The sequence below is a fragment of the Odontomachus brunneus genome, unplaced genomic scaffold (assembly GCF_010583005.1).
Source record: "Odontomachus brunneus isolate Ranch 3 - 2012 unplaced genomic scaffold, Obru_v1 Obru_scaffold_049, whole genome shotgun sequence".
Lineage (NCBI taxonomy): Eukaryota > Metazoa > Arthropoda > Insecta > Hymenoptera > Formicidae > Odontomachus > Odontomachus brunneus.
Window position 1 is genome coordinate 1,577,874 of NW_022639499.1, and position 24,518 is coordinate 1,602,391.

Below are 24,518 nucleotides of genomic sequence, written 5' to 3' on the forward strand. Positions count from 1 at the left end.
AGAGAGAGAGAGAGAGAGAGAGAGAGAGAGAGAGAGAGAGAGAGAGAGAGAGAGAGAGAGAGAAGCTAGAATTCCATTCGGCTAGAACTAATAATTTGAATATTAAACATTTAACCGTCGAGTTTAACATCATAACATTCCGACCGACTACACAACAATGCAACAACATAAATGAGCTGCAGAATACTATCCGGCGTATAATCCGCAATTTCTAACGCTTCATTTAAATGAGGAATATACATTGAGCCCGGCGATCATCCCCCGAATGCCCGCTTGCCCGCCCCCGTTTGCTCGCGCCTCCGTCCTCAAGATAAGAGGGGAAAAAAAAAAATATGCGTCAGGCACTCGCAGTGGTCGTTTAAGCGTACGAGATACACGAGATCGCCTCGCGATCGCGCGCTGATGAAGCGCGCCGGGGACGATAGAAATTGCAAGCGCGGCGCCTGCTGCAATGCGCGTCGTCGACCCAGATAGACTCTCGCGATTACCGCGACGTGAGACAATCGATAATGGAAACTCTGCGATGTTTTTAATTACATTTATGTGTGACCTAAATATACCCGCATTGATTTAATCATTAAATTTACATCGTTCAGCAACGTCAATTTTCAATTACGGTTGATGCAGCGGCGGCAGATTTATCAAAGGTTACGTGCAGATTCTCACACGTTACATTTTACATGACGCGCGTATCGCTTCGCGCAAATTTCGATCATTCTTCTCTCTCGTATTTTCATCTCGTCGGTCCGTGTGATGTATAATATGTGAGTGTCGTACGCGGCGCTCATTTCCGGAACTACTGCGAATCGAGAAAAGCTGTTGCCGAATTTCAGCATGCTTCTGCGTGCACGGGTAGTTAACCTCTCACATAGACTTCCGGGATTATCACGACGTGAGATAATCGATGTGATGGAAACTCCGCATTGTTTTTAACTACATTTACGAGGCAAATATACTGTATTGATTTAATCATTAAATTTACATTGTGCAGTAATGCAAATTTTTGGTCACATTAATGCAGCAACGGAGACTTATTAAAAGTTGCACTGAGATTTTCACGTTACATTTTAACATGACATTATTTTCAGCGAATTTTGATAATTTCTCCCGTGTGTGGTCTTTTCCGTGTTCCTAGATAAACATTTGATAACTTTATATATTATCGATCTGTGAAGATCGATCGCATCTCTTACACGTAAATAGAAGCACGAAAAGAATAATGAGTATCTTCTCATAAAATTTAACATGAAAATATTACATTTTTCCGTGTGCCTTCGTATGAGTTTTCAGTAAATCCGTCGTTGCATCGATACGGAGGAAGATTTGCATTGACCTACGACGCAAATGTGATGACTGATCCAGTGCAGTGTATCTGCTTGGCAAACGCAATTAACAAAAATTGTACAGCTTCCATAATCGATTGTCTCGCGTCGAGACAATCCCGTAGGTCTACCTGAACTCCTTCCATCTCGTCTCATTCAATGCGACAAGCACGAATGCCACTGACATGAGTGAGAGTCGCCGCGAAATTTTTGGAGAACTGTCAGAGTTGGTTACGCACGACGCGATTATTATACTCCGTGGCGTGCGACAACTCGCGATCGCCATCGCGTGTCGGCGCGGAGAGAGTCGCCGGGAATTCTTTCCCGATGCCGCGCGCGCAAAATGTGTAATTCGCCCCGTGATGCGCGCTCTCACTCCCGCCGCCGGCCGACAGAAGTCACGTATCTGCGTTTAGCCAGCATCCTCATCGCGGTCGACGCGGCATGGTCGGTCGGTCGGTTGAGAGGAAGAGACAACCAGCCAGCCAGCTAGACAGAGAGAAAGAGAGAGAAAGAGAGAAAGAGTGAGAGAGAGGAGAGCGGGGCGCGGAGGAGAGCGCGCCGTCGGGGTCCCTGCACTCTCGCGGCCTTCGTTGTACGCGGCGCATACGTACGCACTTACCCCGTAGATTTTCACGAGGCCGTGCGCGCAGTGGAGCCATCCTCCGCTGGAGCGACGACGAGCCACGACGACGAGCACGACGAGCCATCGGCGGTGGCGGCGGCGGCGGCGGCGGTGGCGGCGGCGGTGGCGGCGGCGGTGGCGGAAGCGACGTACGGCGCGTGGCGTGCGCATGCGCCCGCCACCGCTACCGCCGCCGCCGCCGCCGCCAACTTCATAGCATCCCCTCCGAGTGGGGCATCCGCCACGCGACCGTAGCCCCCACCAAGAGCGTGAGCGTGTGTCACGCTCCGGGTAGCTCGGTGCGTGCCCATTATTAGGAGGGGGTAAGGGGCGCGTGTACCTAGCGTCGCGTGGGGGTTGCCAGGTTGCAGCGTGGTGGGGGTGAAAGTACGCTCGTCGGAGGGACCGCCAGTAGTTTCGTGCTGCCTGCCGTGCGGGTCGGATGACGACGAACGCGACGCGATAGTCTCGGACCCGGAGCAACCCTTACCCAGTCTCTCTCTCTCTCTCTTCCCCTCTCTCTGTCTGTCTGTCTGTCTGTCTATCCTTGCTGAACGAGCGTTGTACATCAGCAGCGTCGTGTCGCGCGGCCGTTCGCTCGCTCTCACCGCCGAGCCTCGAGGGGATTCAAGTGCACGAGGAGTTCGATCGAGCTACGTCGTCGTCGTCGTGCGTCTCCGTCTCTCTCCCTCTCTCTCTCTCTCTCTCTTTCTCTCTATACCTCTATTTCTTCCCCCTTCTCTCTCTCTCTCTCTCTCTCCCCCGCGCTCTGTCCACGTCCGGTCGCACTCTCGTGGGTCCTCGTTTCGAGCAACCCCCGTCGACCAAGCGACCGACCGACGGAGACGACTGACTACCGATCAGCTAGCCGACCGCGATCGAGCGACCGTCGTTGGTGGACGCGCGAGTACATGTCGTGATGCCGCGGGGTGAACGCCGCGGGTCGCCGAGAGGACTCGCGGGTGCCAAGGGTGCTTCAGTCTCGTCCTGACGATACCAGCCTACGCGCGTCGTCCTCGATGGACGCCAGTGGTGGTGTCTAGAATGATCATGTTCGTGTGAGTGAGTCCGCGGGATCATCGGGTCCAGCCGCGGATGGATCGTGGATACGACTTTAGAGATTGTGCTCGCAGCTCTCTGTCGGTCCTGCTGCATCAGGCAGGTGTATCCGCGAGGATCCGCTGAGTAGTCTCGGCGAGGCGGAGAGGATAAACGCGATACAGCGACGTTGCACACGCGACCCCCCGTGACTCGCCGCGCGCGCGTCTCATCTCCTGCGAGAGCGCAAGTGTGTGCAGCCCGTGTAACACGTGTGTGACAGTTACCCGTGGGATACGCGTCCGTGGATTCTACGTTCCTCCGGCCACGACACAGCGGCGTTTTGTGCGGGATTATATACACGCACACCGTATATACGCAGTGCACGCACACACATATACACGCGCGGATATATACACCGCATACTCTCACTCACTCACTCACTCACTCACTCACTCACTCGCGCACGCACACACGCATACACACACGCCAGCTCGCGCGTCAGTGGTTCTTCGTGCGAGTCCCGACGAATTCGTCGCCGAGGGATATGTCGGTATAGTGTCGGCGCTACCACGGATCTCGGAGCTACGCGCGATGGCCGGATACTCCAGTGCGCTCGATAGGGATTTTACCCTGGCACCGAGGATGCGGCGATCCACGATCGATGCCGCCCGGGCCGCCGACGGATCCTCCGGGGGATGCGCGATAACGAGGTAAGTCGCGTGTCCCGAGGAAGCAGGCGGCCGCGATCTCTCTCGCGGCATTACGCGATCGATTTAATTCACCCCGCGCGCGCTAAATGAAGAAACTTGCAAGTCTCGAGCCGGGGCCGCGTCGAGAAGTGCACGGCGTACCTGCGCGGATCGTATTACCTAGCCAGCACGCTTGTATTTCGGGCAGTAGTCCGGACGGGAATACTTGGGGGACGATAATAATCCACACGCGCGGAATCTCGTGTCAGGTGCCGTTTCACAAACGCAAACCTGTCGGACTTGGGGAAGGACGACAATAGGAGAGAGGAGAGAGAGCGTAAATTTAGATACATAAGGAGCATCCACTTGAAGAACGCCGTATCAATTTTTAGCGACGTCGAGTTATCATCGTCGTAAAGTTGTATACGCCGTTACAGAGCGTATCGTTCGAAATCTACCACGAATACGCGAATATATGGGCCCATTCCGCTTGATAAGAATGGATATTGCTGCCGCTTACGACAAAATATAACGGGAGCCTCTTCTGCTTTTCTTTTCTCTCCCTCTCTCTCTCTCTCTCTCTCTCTCTCTCTCTCTCTCTCTCTCTTTCTCGTAAAATTATTTATTAAAAGCTATCAAGAGGTACAAGTTGGTTTGCATGAAGCTTATAACGCATTTCTTGAACAAGATTTCCTACACAATACAATGATATTCACGACTCTGCCTGTAAATTACTTTTGTGCGACTTGTATTAAAAAATCTGACAACTTTCATACCTCTCAAACTGCTCAAACTGCTCGTGCACAGAGAGTTTCGCTTTGTCTCGTTCAATTAGCGCGTCGATAAAATCTTGTTGAAAAAGTGTCGCCATCCTTTATGTTCTCTCCCTTCCCTTCCTCCCTTCTCTCTCTCTCTCTCTCTCTCTCTCTCTCTCTCTCTCCTTTCTCTCCTTGAGAGGAGTGTTCGAACGAGAAGTGCTCCTTTTAATTCACAAAACGCACACACACGACCCTTATAATGCACCGGTAAGTTAACGCGCGTCATAAATCACGCGAGTTAATGAAAAATTGCGTTGTAGCCGCGCGGCGCGTCGCGAGCGCGCGCGCGTCAATATTTCTCCCGGTCCTAAATTCAATATCTTGTCACTCGATATCTCTCTAGGTTTTAAATTCAATATCTTGTCGCGCGCTTGGCGCAACCCGATGCAAGTGTCGCGGGTGTACTCACTTTTCATCCGGCGCCCGGTGAACTTGCAACATTTAAAACGCGCGTGTCTCTCGCGTGTCGCGTGCGCGCACACACGCGCGCACGCTATCTCCTCGTTCTCTCTCGCATTTGCCACAATGCGGAATAATCTATGGGGATTCTAGTGACAACCTCGCTCGCTCCTCCGCGCCCGTGGCGCGGTTATGTGTACGTATGTACGTACATATGCGCGTGTATGTATGTTCGACGCCTTAAAATATTCACGAGATCAATATTCCGCACTTGTCGCGATATACGATTTTAGCCGAGACGCGCGCGCGAGAGCCAACGAACGAACGAACGAACGAACGAACGAACGAACGAGCGTGCGAGCGAGCGAACGTGCGAGCTCGCGCGCGAAAAAGTCTCCTTGGGAAATTTGGAGGCGGACGGTATCCTCGCAAGAATTCGCACACGCGATTCGTGAAATTCGCCGAAGCATCCGGACAGACGGGTTTGCTTGCGACGCACATTTCCTGGCCGACTTTATACAATACGATGATATATTCACAATTTTGCGTGTAAGTCACTTTTGTCTGTATAACTCGTCCGAGTCGAAATTTTGATCCTACTTTCAGACTCACTATTTCATTTTGATACTACACCAAACTCTTTTGATTCTATTTGAGCTACCCGAGTCAAAATTTTGATCCTACTTTCAGCCTCACTATTTTATTCAACATCTATTTTGATACTCTGAAGTCTATAATACAACCTTTTTTGACGCTAAAGAAAATGAAAAGGGAAATTTCGTCATTATCAGAATTAAAATAGGTGGAAATTGTATCATTACTTAAAATTTGACTACTTTCAGGCCTCTCAATGCTTAAACTGCTCGTGCACAGAGAGAAGCTTTATCTTGTTCAATTGGCGCATTTATAAAATCTTGCTGAAAAAATTCCATTTATGCAAATAATTCTGTAACGTTCTTTCCTTCCTCTTTTTAAGAGGAGTATTTGAGCGAAAAATGTCCTTTTAATTTGCACACGACTCTTCTAACACACTAGTAAGTTAACGTGCGTCATAAATCACGCGAGTTAATGAAAAATTGCTACTCGATTTATAAAGGTTGCGTCACTCATGAGTGACGGCACTCGTGTTTAATACACAAAATGACGAAATAGGCGTACGAAAAAAATTGTCAAAATTTGCCCCAAACGAAATACATCGTGCAAAATGTAATGCGAAATGTAATCTGTCAGTGAGATACTCTTTGAGTAAATCTATTGCTCTGCATCAATATAAGAAGTAGTGCATCAATATAAGAAGTATGCATCAATATAATAGTACATTACTGATGTAAATTTAATGATTAATTCAGAGTATGCGGTATATTTGTATAGATATAGTTAAAAGATTCTAAAGTTTCCATCGTAGATTCATCATGTCGTGATAACTCATAAAAACCTTATTACCTAAATAGACAAAAATAATAGAAAAATGATAGAAAAATGAGAGAAAGGAACTTGACAGTTCTTGCAGTTACATTAATGAAACAAATATTAAATATTAATCATTAAATTTACACCCCATGCACAATAATGTAAATTTTATATATTGATGCATCTACAAATTTATTAAAAGTTATGCTGAGATCTTCCTATGCTACGTTTCGCATGACGTACTGCTTTGAGCAAATTCTGATCATCTGTTTCGTCATTCGTATGAGCGACTCATAAGGAATACAATCTTTACGAGTCGACCAGTATAAGGTTGCTGCGAAATTTGTGTGCACCTGTCTGAGTAAATAACCAACTCAGGTAGACTTTTATCATTATCACGACGTGAGAGGCAGTCAATGATGGACTTTGCAATTCTTTTCCAATTATATTTTTATGCAAGTATATAAAATTATGAAATTATTAATTAGTAAATTATTAATTATTAAATTATAATTAAATTATTATTCACATGATTCAATAATACACATTTCTTTGTCGTGTTGATGCAGCAATAAATTCACTGAGGCTCACACTAAGCTTATCATGTTATACTTTGCACGATATATCGTTTTAGGCAAATGTCGATATTCCCTTTTTCATTTCTATTTCGTTATTCTGTGATAAACATAAATGCCAATATGAACCACTCATAAGGAACGCGACCTTTACAATTCGACTAATCAAGCTGCCGTCAAATTGACATACTTCTGTCTATTCTGCGAGAAAACGAGCGCGAAGGGAGGGAGCGCGCGAGGAGGCTTCGGCTTGAAACGCGGATTTTCCGCAAGGAGAGACCGTTGTCATGGCGTCGCCGACGCCGTCGGTCGGATCGGAATCAGTCCCGCGGCTAGCCGATCGTCCAGATCCCCTCATCGGAGCCGCATCTGCTTCCCGCGAATTATCCCATGTAATCGGATGCTGCGCAGCGCCAGGAGGACGTCGCAATTTCCCGGTGTATTACGTGACACGTATAAACGTTGATGCATACGCGGGAGATATCGTGGCGTGGCGTGGTAGCGATGGCTCGCTCGCGAGTCCTTGGAATGACTACGCGAGCATACTTTCAGAAACAGGTGCGGGCCTAATGGACCCGTCCGCCGGGCGGAGGGTTAAGTGACACGCTGTGAAATTAAATGCCGTTACCTCGTGTCCCTTTCCACCATTTCTCCGTCCCCCCCCTGGCCCCTGTGACCCTTGCCGTCTCCACCTCCTCGAAGAAATTTGCGCGATCGATACAGATAGGGGTGGTATAAATATGGCGCTACCAAGGTCCAAGATGCGCTTTAGATCGCCACATCGGCCGATGATAAATGACCGAGTTAATGGTCGACGGTACTATTAATGAGGGAGAGAGGGAGAGAGAGAGAAAGAGAGAAGATTCGTTGGTGTCAGGGCGAAAGCCACGAGCGGCCGTAAGCGGACGAGAATCAGAGTAAAGGGTGACCGATAGATGCTTAGATTAAGTGTTTCGCCCGTTTATTTTTGCTGAGGGATTTTGTTGGCTCTCGCGATATATGAGGGAGGGGGGGGGATGTTCGACCTTACGGCGGTGTTATCGATCCCGGACGCCTGAAAATTTCATCGGGCTTAATTTATTTACGGAGTCTGATTTTTGCGGAACGACGTTCGGGAATACAGGTCGCTCGGCTGGCCGGCCAGCCAGCCAGCCAGCTAGCCAGTCAGCCGGACAGCACAATAAAAGTGTAACGCAATATTCGATATAATATCCCGCCAGCAAGCGTTGTCGGTCGGGTGGATAGTTTCTAATATGCGCGCCGAAAGCGCTCTCTTTCACTCTCTCTTTTTCTCTCGTGCAACGCGCGAGCGCGGGTTAATGTCTCTATATTCGGGCCCGTGTTTGTTACCGGAAGCAGGAATGTATAGATCGTATCGTGTCGGACGTTTACCGCCTTCGTTGCTCGAACAGTGTAGAAATATTTAGGCAACACACCAGGATCCTGTAAATTCGCGGTGAAATCAATTATCCTTCGCACACCTGGACGGAATGTATTAACGACGGCGCGCGATACGGCCCGTTACGCCGCTCGCTGTTTGCTCGCGAGGCGCGTCCTTACGGCGACGAAAAATTTGCATTCGCGATATGAGGGCGAAGAACGAAGGGAAAGGAGAAAGACGCCGCGTTCCTTCGTTCTCCGAGCGGCTCGGATAGACAGGCGAGCGTAAATTTGGCGATCTTAATCGATCTGCAAGGCTCGCGTTCTTTAAGCACACTGAGAAAATTATTTTTCGGCTTGAAATGTGTTTGAAAGTGTCGAAACGGATTTGAAAGTATTTGGTACACGCGGTTTTCGGCTGGCTCTGCCGCGTTTTTTACTTGGGTCAAATAGGATATATTTGTGAGAAAGCAAAACACACAAACGGCAATTAAATCGTTTGGTTGAAACTAACAAAAATTCTGGTCTGGTGTATAAAATTTTCGTTTCGACAACAAAATCCTTTTTCCACTGTAGTTCACATGGATATTCATATTTATCGCACGCGGACTGACGAGATAAAAATACGAGAAAAAAATGATCAAGATTTGCTTCAAAGTAAGTCATGTACACTGAGTGGAGAAGGATGGTCGATCTAATTGAAATTATAGTTACTTCAGCTATTAATCATATTTTTTGTTTGATGTACCTACAAATTTAATAAAAGTTACACACGAAGATCATCGTGTCTTTTTCTTCGAGTGTATGATATAAATTCACTAATTACCTGGATAGGAGAGAGGGGAGAGGGTGCATATGCAAATTTGACCGTAACTTTATTACTCAACTTGTAAGGGTTGTGTCCCTTATAACTGGGTCATATAGTATTCATATCTCTATCACACAGATTGATGAAATAGAAATACGAAAGAAATACAAGGAGATACAAAAGAAGTACAAAATAATATAAAAAATTATTTAAATTTACATAATATGGAAAAGCCTGAGTGGGGTTTTTCATAAATTTGTTGCTACATTAATATGATAAAAAATGTATTGTGTTGAATGTAAACTTAGTCATTAATTCAATATAGTATATTTGTTTCGTAGATATGTAATTAAAAAGATGTAAAGCTTCCCTCATTAATTATCTCACGTCGTGATAATCGCGAAAGTCTATTTAGATAATTCAATACAGCATATATGCTTCCTGAGTGTAATTAAAACAAATCGTAGACTTTCCATCATCGATTGTCTCACATTAAGAAAAAGATTTGGTTGACAAAACTAAAATTTAATTAAAATGGGATCAAAGATCATTTGGTAATTATAACTAAAGAATTTGTTTTATTTTCTCAGTAATATATTTACTTAGTCACTAAGCAAAGCAAAATAACGGCAATTAAATTTTTTTATTGCAATTACCAAACATTTGGTTGATCTCATTTTAATCAAATTTTGGTTTCGATAATCAAATCTGTTTTTCAGTCGTGATAATCATGAAAGTCTATACTTGATAGCGTGAATTGAAAGACTGCTATGAGCCGATTAATTCTCTCTCTCTCTCTCTCCCTCTCTCTCTCTCTCCCTCTCTCTCTCTCTCTCTGTCTATATATATACACACACATATATATATATACACACATATATATATATACACACTGTCTATATATATACACACATACGTTTTTCTCTCTCGCTGAATTGCAAACAAAAATCGACTCGAGACACGCCGTATGATCAATATATCTTTCAGGATTATAGCCGAGAATTACGACGATAGTTCGGATAACACGATCCGTACCATTACTTTCTGTGTGTTTTACATATGTACGTTACACGATAAGCTAACAACCCGTAATAATTAAGTCCGAGCGCCGGCACGAGTGAGCGAGCGGGGAGGGGAGAGGGCGCGGGGAACTACGGTTAACTCGCGTGCATCCATCGGTGATTTTCAGAGCGTTTAATGAGAAATCTAAATTGCGGGCCGCGAATGCCCGCAATGAGAGTTCCGCCGCAAAGTTCCGCCGGGGGTGCGCGCGAAGTTGGCGCAATCGGAATCTTAAGATTCTCACCGGAAGGTTAATTCCACTTAATAGTACGGAGGGGCGGGGGGAGGGGGGCGAGGAGGGAGGGGAACCGCGATCTCTCGGAGGTTTTATAAGTTCGATAAAACGAAGCCATACGCGGGCCTCGCGCGCTCGTCCTCGCGTCCTTGCGTGCTCGTCCTCGCGTCCTCGCGTGCTCGCCCCGGCGGTGCGCGTCTTCCTCCTCCTCGCCCAACACGTCGCCGGGAAAGATTCTGGAGCCTCGCGGGACACGAGGATTGCGAGGGAATCCGCGTAGGCGCGTACTCGAAATGGAATTCGTCGCTGGAATTTTAATTCCGGCAATCGCCGCGCGCGAGAACGGAGCGGCGATTTAATAATACGACGACGACGACGACGACGACGACGCCGTCGATGGGTAAGAATGCGTTCGGGAAAACACTCGGGAGGACAGACAGAGGCAGAGGTATATAGAGACAGAGAGAGAGAGAGAGAGAGAGAGAGAAGGAGGGAAAGAGCGAGAGAGAACGACAAAGATTCGCTCCAGACCTCTCGAGATGCACGCTAGCAGCTGGGAATTGCGACGCCAACGCTTTCTCTCTCTCTCCCTCTCTTTCTCCCTCACTCTCTCTTTCTCTCTTCCTCTTTCCCTTAATGAAGCGTTCGATTACACTGCGTTGAATGAATCTCGCGTAACTTTCTCGCGTGCGCGCGCGAGAAGGAGAGGGAGAAAGAGAGGGAGGAAAAGAGAGATTCGGCCCGCGTTATTGTCTCAATCCCGTCAATTGAAAGGCCCTTTTATTTAATCGCGCCGGCCCGTTATCGATGATAATCAATAACGCGCCCGGCGACCAGTGTATTACTATTTTCGCTCTATTATTATTGTCGCTCATTATTTACAGATTGCTATTAATTATGGTTCTCCGAATGAAAATTAATTCTTGATAAAACGTACGGTATGTGTGATCGAATTACGTCCGGATTGTACCGTGAATAATTCAGATCCTATAATCGTCAGTGCATAGTTGTTGTTGCGTTGCGCCGAAGCTCGTCGATGCAGAGAGAGAAAGAGAGAGAGAGAGAGAGAGAGAGAGAGAGAAAGGGAGAGAGCAGAGAGAGAAAGAGAGAGAGAGAAAGAGACTGTAATAATGCTCGGTGACATTAACAACATTCGTGCTTTCATTTTTGTTAATTCTCGTCCAACTAAATTACCCGGTGCTGTGAACCAAATGAAACGCGACCGATGGACCCCGATATATCGGCGGGAATGAAACGTTTGAGTTATAGAAACGAGGCATTTTCGAAATTCCGAGCATCGCCACCGTTCCTCTTTTCTCCAAAAGGTTTCTGTATCTCTCGAATTTGTCGGGAAGTCCTCTGTCAATTAGATATGAAGAATGGGAGTACATATTCAGTTACTAAACGGTGGCCACACATTTTCCCGAATGAAATTGCGCAGCGCTTCTGGTCGTCACGAATTAAGAGACGCTGCTTACGCGCTCGCGCTGCAATCAGTTATGACGCGAATCGAAGCGACAGCACAGGACATGAAAATAAATTTGGTTAATACAACACTCAAATATTGTTATCCTCCCGTAGTTTAAATTACGAACCTGTGGACTTTGAAGGTTTAAATACACCCCTCTATCAATTGATTGCAGCGCGAACGCGTCAGCGGTGTCTCTCTCAATTGTGACGATCAACTTCATCCGGAAAAATGTGCGTGGACATCGTTTAGTAGAGTGTACGAAGTACAGTTGAGAAGTCTGAGCACTTCTCAACTTTGTTTTCGCCGTGTGCACAGGATGGCATACATGCCTAACCATTCCCTAGCTATGTCTTAGTCGAAAGTTACTAAAAATTGTCGACCAAACGCATTTGTTTTTAGATAGGGTTGATAGTCAACTGTTGATTATTCGAAAGAAACCGCAACGATCTTAAGCAGATGTGACACTTGGACAGCTTGATGTTTTGTTTGCGCTCATAATTGCGGCTATCCATTCACGCGTTAGGCGAAATCGTAACACTAGTGGTAACATAATCATAAAACATGAATAACGATAAAAGCACTATGTTCGCTATCTTATAGCTTCTAAAAAGTACAATTTAAGTATAAATACTGCGATATTCTTCGAATAATCAATAGTCACGACTGAAAAACGAATGCCTTAGGTTGAAAATTTTTAGTAACTCTCGATTAGTATACACACTTGATGAAGGAATGGTTAGGCATATATAGGGTGTCTCACACTCTCCTCCGGGCATTTTGTGGGGACGTAGAACAGGTTGAAGTGAACATAAAAGTCCTATACCGTTTTGCGATATTCGCAATAATTATCGAGGTATTAATTGTAGAAAATGTGTGAATGATCATGCAGGATATGGTAAATAAGTTATAATAGTGACGACTGCCGTTGTGTACTTATACTTTAGGTCAAATTGAACAAAAAAGTCCTCTACCATTTTCCAAATAATCACATAGATTTTCAATTATTAATTAAAGAAGATTATTGCATGATTTTGCGTGATAATGTACTCATCTTCTTTAATTAATAATTAAAAATCTATGTGATTATTTGGAAAATAGTAGAGAACTTTTTTGTTTAATTTGACCTAAAGTATAAATACACGACGGCAGTAGTCGCTACTATACTCATTTACGATATTCTGCATGATCATTTACAAGTTTTCTATAATTAATATCTCGATAATTATTGCGAATATTGCAAAACGGTATAGGACTTTTATATTCACCTCAACCTGTTCTACATCCTCACAAAATTCCCGGAGGAGAGTGTGAGACATCCTGTATATGTAATCCCCGGACAAAAATTAGGCTATAACCTTCTCTTCCCTTTCTCTCTCTCTTTCTGTCTTTCCAGATATATTTGTCTGTCCTCTTTGTATCAAGTTCGATTTCAGCCATAAGAATTATCGACGTATTCTCCCGAACCATCTCGAGAACTTTCGCCGGAGTTAATACTTACAGGCCGAACCGACTCGATTGCGAAAAGTTCCGGCCGATTTCCCTTTCCCGCGCAAGATTATGCTAAGTCCGTAAGGCAGAAGTTGTGCCAACAGTTGAATTTCTTTCAATTAAAAAGTCACGACATCTTTTCAAATCGACGACACATTATTGTATCGCTTCTAGCGAATTTCCCCGTTTCTCACGTGCAGTTTGCGAAACAAATTATCTCATTAATTCGAGAACGAGAGAGAGGGAAGAAAGAGAGAAAGAGAAAGAAAAAGAGAGAATGTGTGTATGTGTGTGTGTGTGAGCGAATGAACGTGTGTGTGTGTGTGTGTGTGTGTGAGCGAATGAACGTGTGTATGTGTGTGTGTGTGTGAGCGAATGAACGTGTGTTGGCTCGTAAAACGAAACTTCCAAAGAGAGCAAGAAAGCGCGGAAGAAAGAAAGATTTCATCTTTATTCGTGTTTAAGACCTTGAAATTCGAGCATACGGAGCGCGGCGTGTGTCGCACGGTCGAAAGAAACTCGATCGATTCGCGCGCAATATTTCTGTATTTTCGTATGTATGTGTTTTTGCGCGTGTCGGTTCGTAAAGCATCACGGGCGAAAGAGAATCGTGTCGATCCCCGAGCCGATCTGTCGACGTAAATTCACGGGTGGAGGAAAGTAGGCGATGATATAACGTTAGAAGAACGAAAGGCCAGGCTCGGGTGCCGGGACCACGTAAGCTCGCTTCACCGGGGGGGTTAACGCGCAGCAGCAACCCAGTCTCTCCTGTTCTCTCTCTCTCTTTCTCTCTTCTTCTCTCTTTTTCTTTCTCTCTCCGCCACCGCTCCCCCTGCACTAACCCCGCGGTCGATCGATTCGCTAAAAGTAAATAAAACTCACCCTGAGCTGGCTGAAGGGGCCGCGGTAGTGTAAGCGTCAGTACCAAGTGTAATGCAATAAATCAAGGCTTCGATGGAAAAAGCCTGAAGTCGTCGCGTAAAGTCCGTAATCTAAGTGGCAATAGTTACGGCACGACAGTTAACAACGCCGGAGTAAACGCGTTTCACCCCGGCGGGGATTCGAAAAGATAATAAAATTGCGCGCCGGTGAAGTTCTTCCTGCCTGACGCGCATTTCCGCGAAACCAAGTCGACTTTTCGGGAAAGTTGTCGCCTCCCCCTACCCCTCGCGATCGCGAAGAAAAATATTCCGGGTAGAAACTTAAAACAGAGATTAGAAAGGGCCTACAGACAGTTTTCTCCTGCTTCTGTCGAAACTTCCGTAAAGACAGATTAACTTTATTAACTTTTACAGAGACGTTCTTACAAATCAGCGCTTGGACTTGTAAATCTAAAACTAGGCCCTATCTTGGTCCTATGTTTAACTAAACTGAAATAAAACGAATGGAGTCCTTATTTTGATATATTCATTTTTAAAATATATATTAAATTCTTTCTTGACATAATTTTTCTTAAAACTTTCATACAATTTTTCTTATTACATATGACATTTTCGTATATAATACTGTTATTCTTATCAATGTTAGACATCTTTTTCCACTTTTTCTTTGGCTAATTTACTCATACATATTTTTTATTTAAAAACTTTTGTAGTGCTAAAAATTCATGTTTATTTTAATTATTTAAAATATATAGTAACACTCATTTTAAAATACTTATTAATGAATAATCGTTTCTTTACTGAAACTACTCCAAGAATTGGCAAACTTGTCCCTGATCGAGTTTTATTATAGCACAGGCCTTGTTCGAGCCATCCATGTCACCATCAACTTATGATCTATTCGCGAAATTCTATCGAGAATTTTGGACATATCTGGGCCCTGTGAAGCCGTGCCTAGTTCAGGGCATCCCTGGTTAGAACCCTGGTTACTTTTACATACTTAGGACAAACCCCAATTAATTTCTATCCGGGATCCCGAGCGAACGACGCGCACGCGACTCCAATTCCGTTCTGCTTTCGTATAGAGCTACGTGTACACATGTGATGTTTCATAATTTCATGACATTACAACGTGAGAGCGGCAAAAGGCGGAGAATTTCAGGAGTCACGGGACGTCGCGTGAGTCCTCCACGCGGGCTAAAGTTGAAATTAGCAAGTAAGCGATATACACGGGACGCGAATTTCTCGCTTCCTTCTCATTTACGGATTCTTTGACCAATTTGGAGTCCATTCCCTCCTCCTCCCCTCCCCCGAGCGTAGAATTTGATTAAACGCCGTCCCTTCTAATAACTTTTTAACATTCGACTTTGAATATCTTCGTCTAACTAACCCCGAACTTAAAATTCTGTTAAATTAAGACTGACTTGTAATTAAGCGGGGAGAATTGGCTCCCATTATCTGTGTCTGTAGCCGAGGCTCACTCGATAAAAGGTCTTCCTTGGACGGCTTCATAAATTATTTATAACTCGAAAATTATTAATGTCCGACATCTCGTCAGGCAAAAATTTTCTTCAAATCCGTCAAAGTAACCGCGGACCAAGGAGTGCGGTTCTCTTTGCCAACTTTATCTTCATTTATCTCTTAAAAACGGAAAAACCGGAGCAGCTTCGTCTCCTTCACATATTTTCGTCAGGACTGTGTAAACTGCAAACGAGCTGCAGCTCTTTCAAAATGCGCGGCGGTCGGATCTCTCGACTACCGAAAATTTGATGAAAGTATTTCCCAACATCATATGACTTTTCCTATCTCGTTAATCTCCACTTTCTCGTTTCCCCTTATATTCTCTCCTGTGTCAGTAATTAAATTGTCTATTGCGATCAGTGCACTGAGAAAAATTTCTGGTAATAGTTATCCAGCCTGTGTTATAATTACTACATTTAGTGAAATAGTATCAACTAAATATAAGAGGTGAATATTACTATATAAAAGTTAATGTTACTAACAATTTTGTAATTATTACCAAACATTTGGTAGCATTTATCATATTGGTTACTATTTACTAAATGATATGGTAAAACGCATTTGGTAAGTATTACCAAACTTTTTTTTTTCAATGGTTCAGTGGAATCATCTTAGTGGGATGCATCTCGAACTTCTCTCTTTCCCTCTCTCTCTTTCTTTTGCCCCCTGCAGACGCGCTTATTTTCAAATGTATTTACGGCGCGCAGGGACGTCCGTTGACCTGAAAATTTCGGGATTGTCGACCCTAAGCCCGCTGAAAAAGCGAGGCCGGCGTGTACCATAAAGGCGAGAGCGTGAAATAAAATCAAAAAGTGCTCTACAGCGGAATAAAGCGGCGTGGAGGACGGCGGAGGGCTAAATTCTCCGTTATCGAAAAACCCCGATACTCCCCGCCGGGTTATCGTCGCTCTCGGCACGTTAAATCAGTGATCAAGCGAGTAACACCGCAAGTAGGCCATTGCCAATTTAACGGACGCGATGTTAAACATAGACGGTGGCGTAAGGTTAACAGCAAGTTATAAAGTTCATTTCATCTAGAGACGGAAAAGTTTTCTGCGAACGGCGCAGTGTCAGCGTGATTTCGCCGCCGGCGACTCTCTCTCTCTCTCTCTCTCTCTTTCTTTTTCTATCTCTCCTTCCTCTCCTTCTCTCTCGTATATTGCGCAATTTTCAGACTTTCAAAGGAAGAAACACGCGCAGCGCGACAACCTGGCATTAAAATAAATACTAAACGCATTTGAAAATCATTTTAACGTTTGTTGAGATGAAGAGCACTTAGATCTCTCTTGAAATTATTTCGAGATTGATGCATTAGTTAGATGACGCTGAACGCAGCAAGCCAATTGCAGTGTAATCCCAAAGACGACTTAATCGCAACGATTCTCTCTCTCTCTCTCTCTCTCTCTCTCTCTCTCTCTCTCTCTTTCTTTCTCACCTCTCTCCCCCCTTTTGTCTCCCTTTCTCTCAGAGGAGCGTAGTAGAGTAAAATGTATCGGGCAAATGGAGTTTCCGCGTATACACACACCCATATATGCACATCTGTCTTTATAATCTTCTTGTATATTTTACAACACAAGAAGCGCCCGTAAAAAGACATTTGTCATCCGATTCATCATGTAGTCGACCTGTTTAAGGCAAACACCAAAAAAAAAGGAAGAAAAGACGAGTGGGCGAAATAAAATCTTCTGGTCAGCTCGTGAATTGTTGAGAGCCGAGCTCTGTGCGGACGAATTTATGAGAAAACTTTTATGTAAAAAATAAATCGCCTTGGAAAACCTCAAGTGGCCTAAAAAGTTCGAAATAATTTTGATTCGATATTTCTACACACTCGAGTTGTCGAGTTATGGGAAAACATACAAGCAAACAAACATACAAACTAAGGGCCTTATTTTTTTTTCAAGCCGGTTAAAAAGCATTCTTTTGAAGTGAATCAATAAAAATGTTTTTGATCGAATCAGTAAAAGGAGTATTTCACTGCATGGTAATCAGCGAATATTCACTAATTTTCAGTGGAAACATTCCCACTTGCCTCGTTTACTGCCCCGTTTTATAACTCACTGATTTTAATCAGTGGAAGTAAGGTTTCACTGCAAAATCTGTAGTGAACAAATTCGTTACACGTTGTGCCGAATTGAACTTTCTGCGTTGCGATGGAATGAACGGTTTCCATGCGATTTGCGTGCAATGACACTGTGTCTGTGCTTGTAAACTGCATCAATAAAAGGAACAGTCGCTACACTGCGCAAGAGAAAAAATCTGAAAAATGAAAAAAAAAACATTTATTCGATGGATATCAATAACATATTTGGTTCAATCTAAATTCTGCTGTTTATTAACAGAATGAACAATTGTTTTTATGAGAAAGTTTATTAAGTGAGATGTACACATTAAGAAAATGTACGTGTTCTCATTTGAAGAATATATTTTATATTAGTATAAGCAAATATGTGTTATTAACACTCACCGAATAAACACTTCTTTTTTCTTAGACATTTTTCTCTTAGTGAACTATCAACTCATTCAAAAAAACGTTTTGCTGCTCCAGGCGGAATTCTAAATGTCACAGTTAAAATTTATCACTGTTTTTTCGCATCTGCTAGAAAATTGTCTGTGGAAAACACTGAATTTACAGCAGCAGCGGCAGCAAGGGATGCCTGCTAGAAAATTTAGATGTTAGGTCAGTCATAACAATTAGTTGCCTGAAAAGTTGAAATTCTGAAATATAGGGCACATCTACCGCTAATCTCCCTTATACTTATATACAGAGTGTTCGGTAACTGACAGAGCAACCGCCGTGTACGAGTAGAACAGGTCAAAATAATCATAAACATAATTTATTTATACAATATCATAAGTTATATACTATTTTGAAATTTTCTCGATATTTATTCTGTAATTAATTAAAATGTATAAACGAATAAGCGTACGAGAAGCGGTAGGACAGGCTCTGTGTGTAAAAGAAATGGCTTACCTCTTAGCAACGATGAGTAAACAGCTGATTTCGAGGCGGAGTAACGTATACGTGTCGCTTGTTACTCCACCTCGAAATCAGCTGTTTACTCATCGTTGCTAAGAGGTAAGCCATTTATTTTACACACAGAGCCTGTCCTACCGCTTCTTGTACGCTCATTCGTTTATACATTTTAATTAATTACGGAATAAATATCGAGAAAATTTCAAAATGGTATATAACTTTTATGATTATTTTGACCCGTTCTACCCGTTCTACACGGCGGTTGCTCGATTAGTTACCGGACACCCTGTATAACTGAACCATTTATGAATACAGCATTTCAATGAACAACACACCGATTGCGTTTGAGAAAGAAAGTAGGAGAGAACGTTCGAAAGTTCGGCTGCCTCTGGACGCGCGCGGTGTGGCGGGATCATGACGATGTTTATTCGACGGTAAATAAATGATACGAGAAACAGTAAAGTTTATCTCACAAATCCATCGTGCGACGCGTTTTACAAAGAAGCGCCTCGGAAAACGTTAATCCACCGCGCGCACGCGGACGATTTGACCGCAACTGTGCTCGGAAAAAGAACGGCGTGCGCTCGCTCGTGCGTGCGTGGACGCAAGCCAGAGTATTTCAATTGGGAACAATTAATTCTAATCGATTAATTTGTGAATACCAAATACCCCAGTGGCCGGCGTGTTATGTCCCTCTTTCCTCGCTCTCGCGCGTTGACCGCACACGAATAGGGTAGCCGCGCGCGCGTGGTCGTCCATCACTTTGTCCGGCCGCAAAGTAATTATCTCGTAAGCATTATTTTAATTAACGCTGATGATTAAAGCACGGTGGTAGGGTATTCGCGCCGTATTTCGCCCCCTCGTGTGCCTCTCGCTCTTGCCGTTCTTAGGTGCTCGCGCCCGGCGTGCTCTAACAAGAATGATTACCCGCAATTACGCGGAAAAACATCGTTCGAATTACCGAGAACCCACGCGCTCCGGTAAATAGAAGATTAACCGCGATGTATATATGCGAAAAATGATTAATCGCTCGGCCTGTGCGCGCCCGCCTATTACGACGACGAGGCGGACGCGTTGGTAGTAGTATAGGCGTATTATTTACCCGACATCTCTCTTTCTCTCTCTTTCTGTCTCTCTCTCTCTCTCTCTCTCTCTCTCTCTCTCTCTCTCTCTCTCTGTTTTGGAATCGCCGAAAAGAGCGTTTTGATCACAGACACATAATAGCTAAACTGCGCGCTCTCTATGGTGGTCAAAACGCAAAAAATAGGAAGAGAAGGCTACTGTACGATAAGCTGTCCTTTTTTAACGTGTGGTGGAATGAAAAAGCCTTTGTTGATTGAGGAAACACCTAGTATACGAGGCGAAAATAAATGAAGGGAAGTTGCAAGATATAGAGGAAAATGCGTATGGCGAGTATAAAGTCTAATCTGCAATGTGCTCTTTGCGTCTTGTTTCATTACTTCTGCTTTTCGTTTCTTGTTTCTTGTTTTCTTGTCGTCTAGAAACAAGAAGCATTGTCGTATATAATATGTTCTCTGTGAGGAGATGTCACTTCGCGTGAACCAATCAGAATAGGTCGTTTTGGTCGGGTAACAGGCTGACCAACCTCGTTTAACTCCACTGGTTTCATGGTGTCTCTTGTGTTTCTTGTTACTGTCGCTTCGGGATAAAAGCTGACGAACTCCAGAAGAGACACGTAACAAAAGACACAATCGTCGGTAAAACACTACATAGAGAAGCATAGACGCAAGAAACAAAAAGCAGAAGACGGGAAGTAAAGAGCACATTGTTAGGTTAGATTAAGCTTAAGCCTTAAGTTTCCGTTTCGCATCAACCGTATACAGTTAGAAATCTTGCGTACATGTTAAAATTTTCACGTGTTACCCATTTTCGGCTATTATTTCAACGTAAAATTAACATATTGTTACACTCTCGGGTTAAATTCACACAAAACTGTCACTTATAGAGAGGAATAAATAAATAACACCTTTAAAGGAGAACGAGAACTATTTTAATGGAAACTCAAATATAATTATAACCGAGTTTGATTCAGAGGCAACCAGATCTTTCACACGTCTTTACACTTCAAGATCTCATTGCAAACTCTAATTATTTACAAGATCAATAACATGATGTTAGCTCAAAATAATATGACGTTAGCACAAAACTACTGAAACGTAGTCGCGAACAGAGCAGCGGACTTCAATTAGAACCAAGACTAAAAACAGCAACGGACGACGTCGTGGACAAATATCCCAGAACAATATTATCAATATTATTATTATATTCGTGATGTCTTAATGTGTTATATTAATGTCAACTTAATACGTTCAACGTTTTTTATATATTACTAAGAAGTGAAATATTATTTTTTTAACATAATTATTTAAAAAGACATTTTTTAAAGTCACTTTATAAGGTGACTTCAGATTTCCCAGCTCTGAATTTGGGACACTTCATAAATGTGTGAAGCGGGGAGCGGCGGAAGAGGGATAAAAAGATCCGAAAATTATTTGACAATCATTGAAAATGATGACAAAATTCGGTATCCCCAATAGCACTCGAAAAAATTCGGAACAAAGGGTGGAAAAACGGGATGTCTGGTCACCTTAGCTGTATGTGTCGAGAAGGGAGGAGATTACTCTGTAATAATGTATTTACGACATGTTCTGACGATCGCACGTCGTTGTTTTCGGCACTCATACTTATTTCCGCAGGAGATTCACAGGATATAAGCGAAAAACGTATGGAATACGGAGCGTTGTGTCCATGACAGTTGCTCGGCATGAAAAGATCGCAGACGCGCGCGCTGTCAATCACGTACACCAAAAGTTCATTAGCGCGCTGAAAGTGCCGAAAGTGCATGAATGTGAACGCGCCAGTGATGCGAACGAGGTCGCGCGTCTACAACGACGCGATCTGTACGGCGCGCCGCGGTGGACGCCTTAACCACTCTAGACCAATCGCGTTCGTTTCGCACTACGAGGTTGTCATCGTGGTTATTCAATCTAGGCGTTGGTAATGAATCGCGCGAAATGCTCGATCTTTTCGCGCCAAGCAGCAGCCATGGGCACACATCGATCCACATCGCTCCGTGTTTCTCGCGTCTTTTATCCGTCGAAAGTGCGTTTCGCGCGTTAACAAATCTCGGGAGTGTCGAGAATAGCGATGTGCGATCGCCGGGGCGTATCGTGAAGACGTCATTTGTGAGTAATCTTCTCGTTTCTCCTCGCGGTATATGGGTTACACGACATTTTTCCGAAAACTAGATGGAAAAATGTTGGTGCCGACAAAAACCTTTAGGCAACACAATTTTAATTTCTGCGGATTAGGAACAGTTTGTTATTCGACAGTTTGTTCATACACACGCATATGTCAAAACGATTCCGCAAAATTCATGGACTTGCTACTTCAATAGTGTCACTAATCCGCAGAAATTAGAATTGTTGCCTAGAGGTTTTTGTTGGTATCACTATTTTCCCATCTAGTTTTCGGGAAAATGTCGTGTAACCGGTATATGCGGCCGGTGCTTGTCGCGATGTGTCGCTCCAACGTCCCTTACATTTGCTAAAAACATCGACTCGCTCAAGTAGCAATAGAATCGGGCGATCATCGGATTTACTGAACGGGAATTAGAAATGCGATGACAATCAGAGAGAAAGAGAGAGAGAGATGCGGAATATTCGGTCAACGGTTGCGTCAGCTTGTTAGAAAAAGAGATACGGAGAGAGAAGTATCTCATAGAGCGCGTTCTTTTCTAGACGACGTCGTTCATATATTGCTATATATTTTCAGCGCGATTCAATAATCGCGTGGCTATTTTGATTCTCGATTTTTCTGCATCGAGCAACCGTCGTGGACACATCGGTCGACATCGCTCCGCATTTTACGCGTCTTTAACCCGTCGAAAGTAAGTCTTGTGTGGAAATAAATATTGGGTCGAGAATAACGATCGCCGGGGCGTATCGTGAAGACGTCACTTGTAAGTAATCTTCTCGTTTCTCCTCGCGATATATAAGATGATCAGATTTCTCAGCTGGGAATTTAGGAATTCGCTTCATGTATGAAGCGGGGGAAGGGGGATAAAAAAATCCGATTATTTTACAATCATTGAAAATGATAACAAATCGGTGTCCCGAATAGCACTCGAAAAAATTTGGGACAAAGGATGAAAAATCAGGACTGTTCCGAAAAAATTGGGATGTCTGGTCATCTTATTTAATATTAAACTAAAAATTAAAAAAACGAGTCTTCAAATCATTATAAACTTTGACATATAGAATAACCTAATTTATTAAGAGAAAATTTTTTTATCACGAATAAATTCAGTTAAAGTAATTAATATCATATATTACCATAACATGAAAAATAAATTATCATGCGTTCATGAAAAAGATCGGTGTGTGTCAATTAATTCGTAACTCATCGATAAGTAACACACCACAAATGAATTATTTTTACACAAAATTCAGTGTGAATTTTCTGGGACATGTAAATGATGTTAAAATCAACGCTTCATTTTTTTCTGTGTACGGGTCAGTGGAGAGAAGCGGAAATCTCTCCACTCCACAATGTCAGACAGAATGACGATACAAAGGAACGTGCTGTCCCTGTTCAATCCTTGACGTCTTTTCAGCCAAATGCGCGGTTTATTAGGTATTATACGTCGATGGTTTCAACCGATCGTCCGTTGGCACGTCAGTCAGTCGGCGCGTGTATCATCTCCGTGCGGCTGCGAAATGTCATCGTCCTCTGTGATCGAATCTTGATCAATTGGCGGAGCGCGACGTTTAATTAATTTCACCGCCGTTACATCAATCGCGCGCACGGGCTGAGTTCCTCGTCCCGACGTAACCACGTCCGCACGTCCGTAATCTCACTCTGGCAGGCTTGTTCTGTACTTGTATCTCTTATTCTCTGCTCTTTTTTCCCTCCTCTTCAACGCGTCATGTAACTTTTTAACGCGATAAGAGAAGGTGGAAGGGAACGTTTTGTTCGTGCCGGGCCGTCTCAGGTTTCCGCGGAGATGTAATTCGTTTCAGCTGCGTGAAATCGTGGTTTTTGCTTGCTCGCGGAACGGAGCGCGGAGGGGGAGTGAGAGAGAGAGAGAGAGAGAGCTTTCTCCTTGTAATAATAATATAAAACGTGATACTCTGGTGTGCGCGCACACGGAGTACAAATGAAAAATACGGCGGCAACAGCCACCACGACGACGGCGGCGTGGCAGAACACGTATTAAATGCACTAAACTGTATCCGTTATTACAGCCATTATTACGAAGCTTCACGCGCGATAGCTGGATAAAGACGCATTGTGCCGGGTGCTTAGCAGAATGCCGTCATTAGAGGAGACTAATTGTGAGTTATGCACAAGAAGCCTGAGCGCGTAAGAAGCTCGCGTAGCCGGCGCGAGCGCCCGCTATCCGAGGAACGGATATAAATGCAACGAGAGAGTCGGCTGGACGCGCGGGATCCTCGCGCGACTTGCGAATAAATTCATTATCGTCCGGCGTGTGCGCGCAGCTTAGCCCGGATATTATCCCTCATCGCGCGACCGAACGCGGCATCGCGCGCGCCCGGCTAAAGGATATTTAGTGGCAGTTAGTGCCAAGTGACCGTGCCGCATCGATCGAAAATGGTAGAGCGATTCGGTGTAATTCCTTCCGTAATGCAGTTTGCTTGCCAAACTGCGAGCACAGCGCAAACGCGGATATCCGGGGCGGCCGGCGCGTCGACGACGACGACGACGACGACGACGACGACGACGACGACGACGTGAAACGGAGGAGGAGGGGATAGGAGTTAAAGATTAAGATTCCG

At 44.2% G+C, this 24,518-nt stretch overlaps 2 protein-coding genes across 8 annotated transcripts in view; one reads left to right on the plus strand and one right to left on the minus strand.

The window, feature by feature from the left end:
* Window positions 1–24,518, minus strand: part of LOC116845164 — a 414,324-nt gene that overhangs the window by 131,530 nt on the left and 258,276 nt on the right. The window contains exon 1 of one of the 4 annotated variants that reach the window (XR_004378199.1): window positions 1,945–2,037. The exons of the other annotated variants lie outside the window; for them this stretch is intronic. The gene's annotated coding sequence lies outside the window, so the exon portion shown is untranslated. Of the gene's footprint in view, window positions 1–1,944; window positions 2,038–24,518 lie in introns of those variants that run through there. 4 annotated transcript variants of the gene reach the window in all.
* Window positions 1–24,518, plus strand: part of LOC116845162 (irregular chiasm C-roughest protein-like) — a 323,432-nt gene that overhangs the window by 21,630 nt on the left and 277,284 nt on the right. For 3 of the 4 annotated variants that reach the window (XM_032817540.1, XM_032817542.1, XM_032817541.1), the window contains exon 1: window positions 2,378–3,698. The exons of the other annotated variant lie outside the window; for it this stretch is intronic. In XM_032817540.1, coding sequence (XP_032673431.1) covers window positions 3,580–3,698 — 119 coding nt within the window. In that variant the 5' untranslated portion in view covers window positions 2,378–3,579. Of the gene's footprint in view, window positions 1–2,377; window positions 3,699–24,518 lie in introns of those variants that run through there. 4 annotated transcript variants of the gene reach the window in all.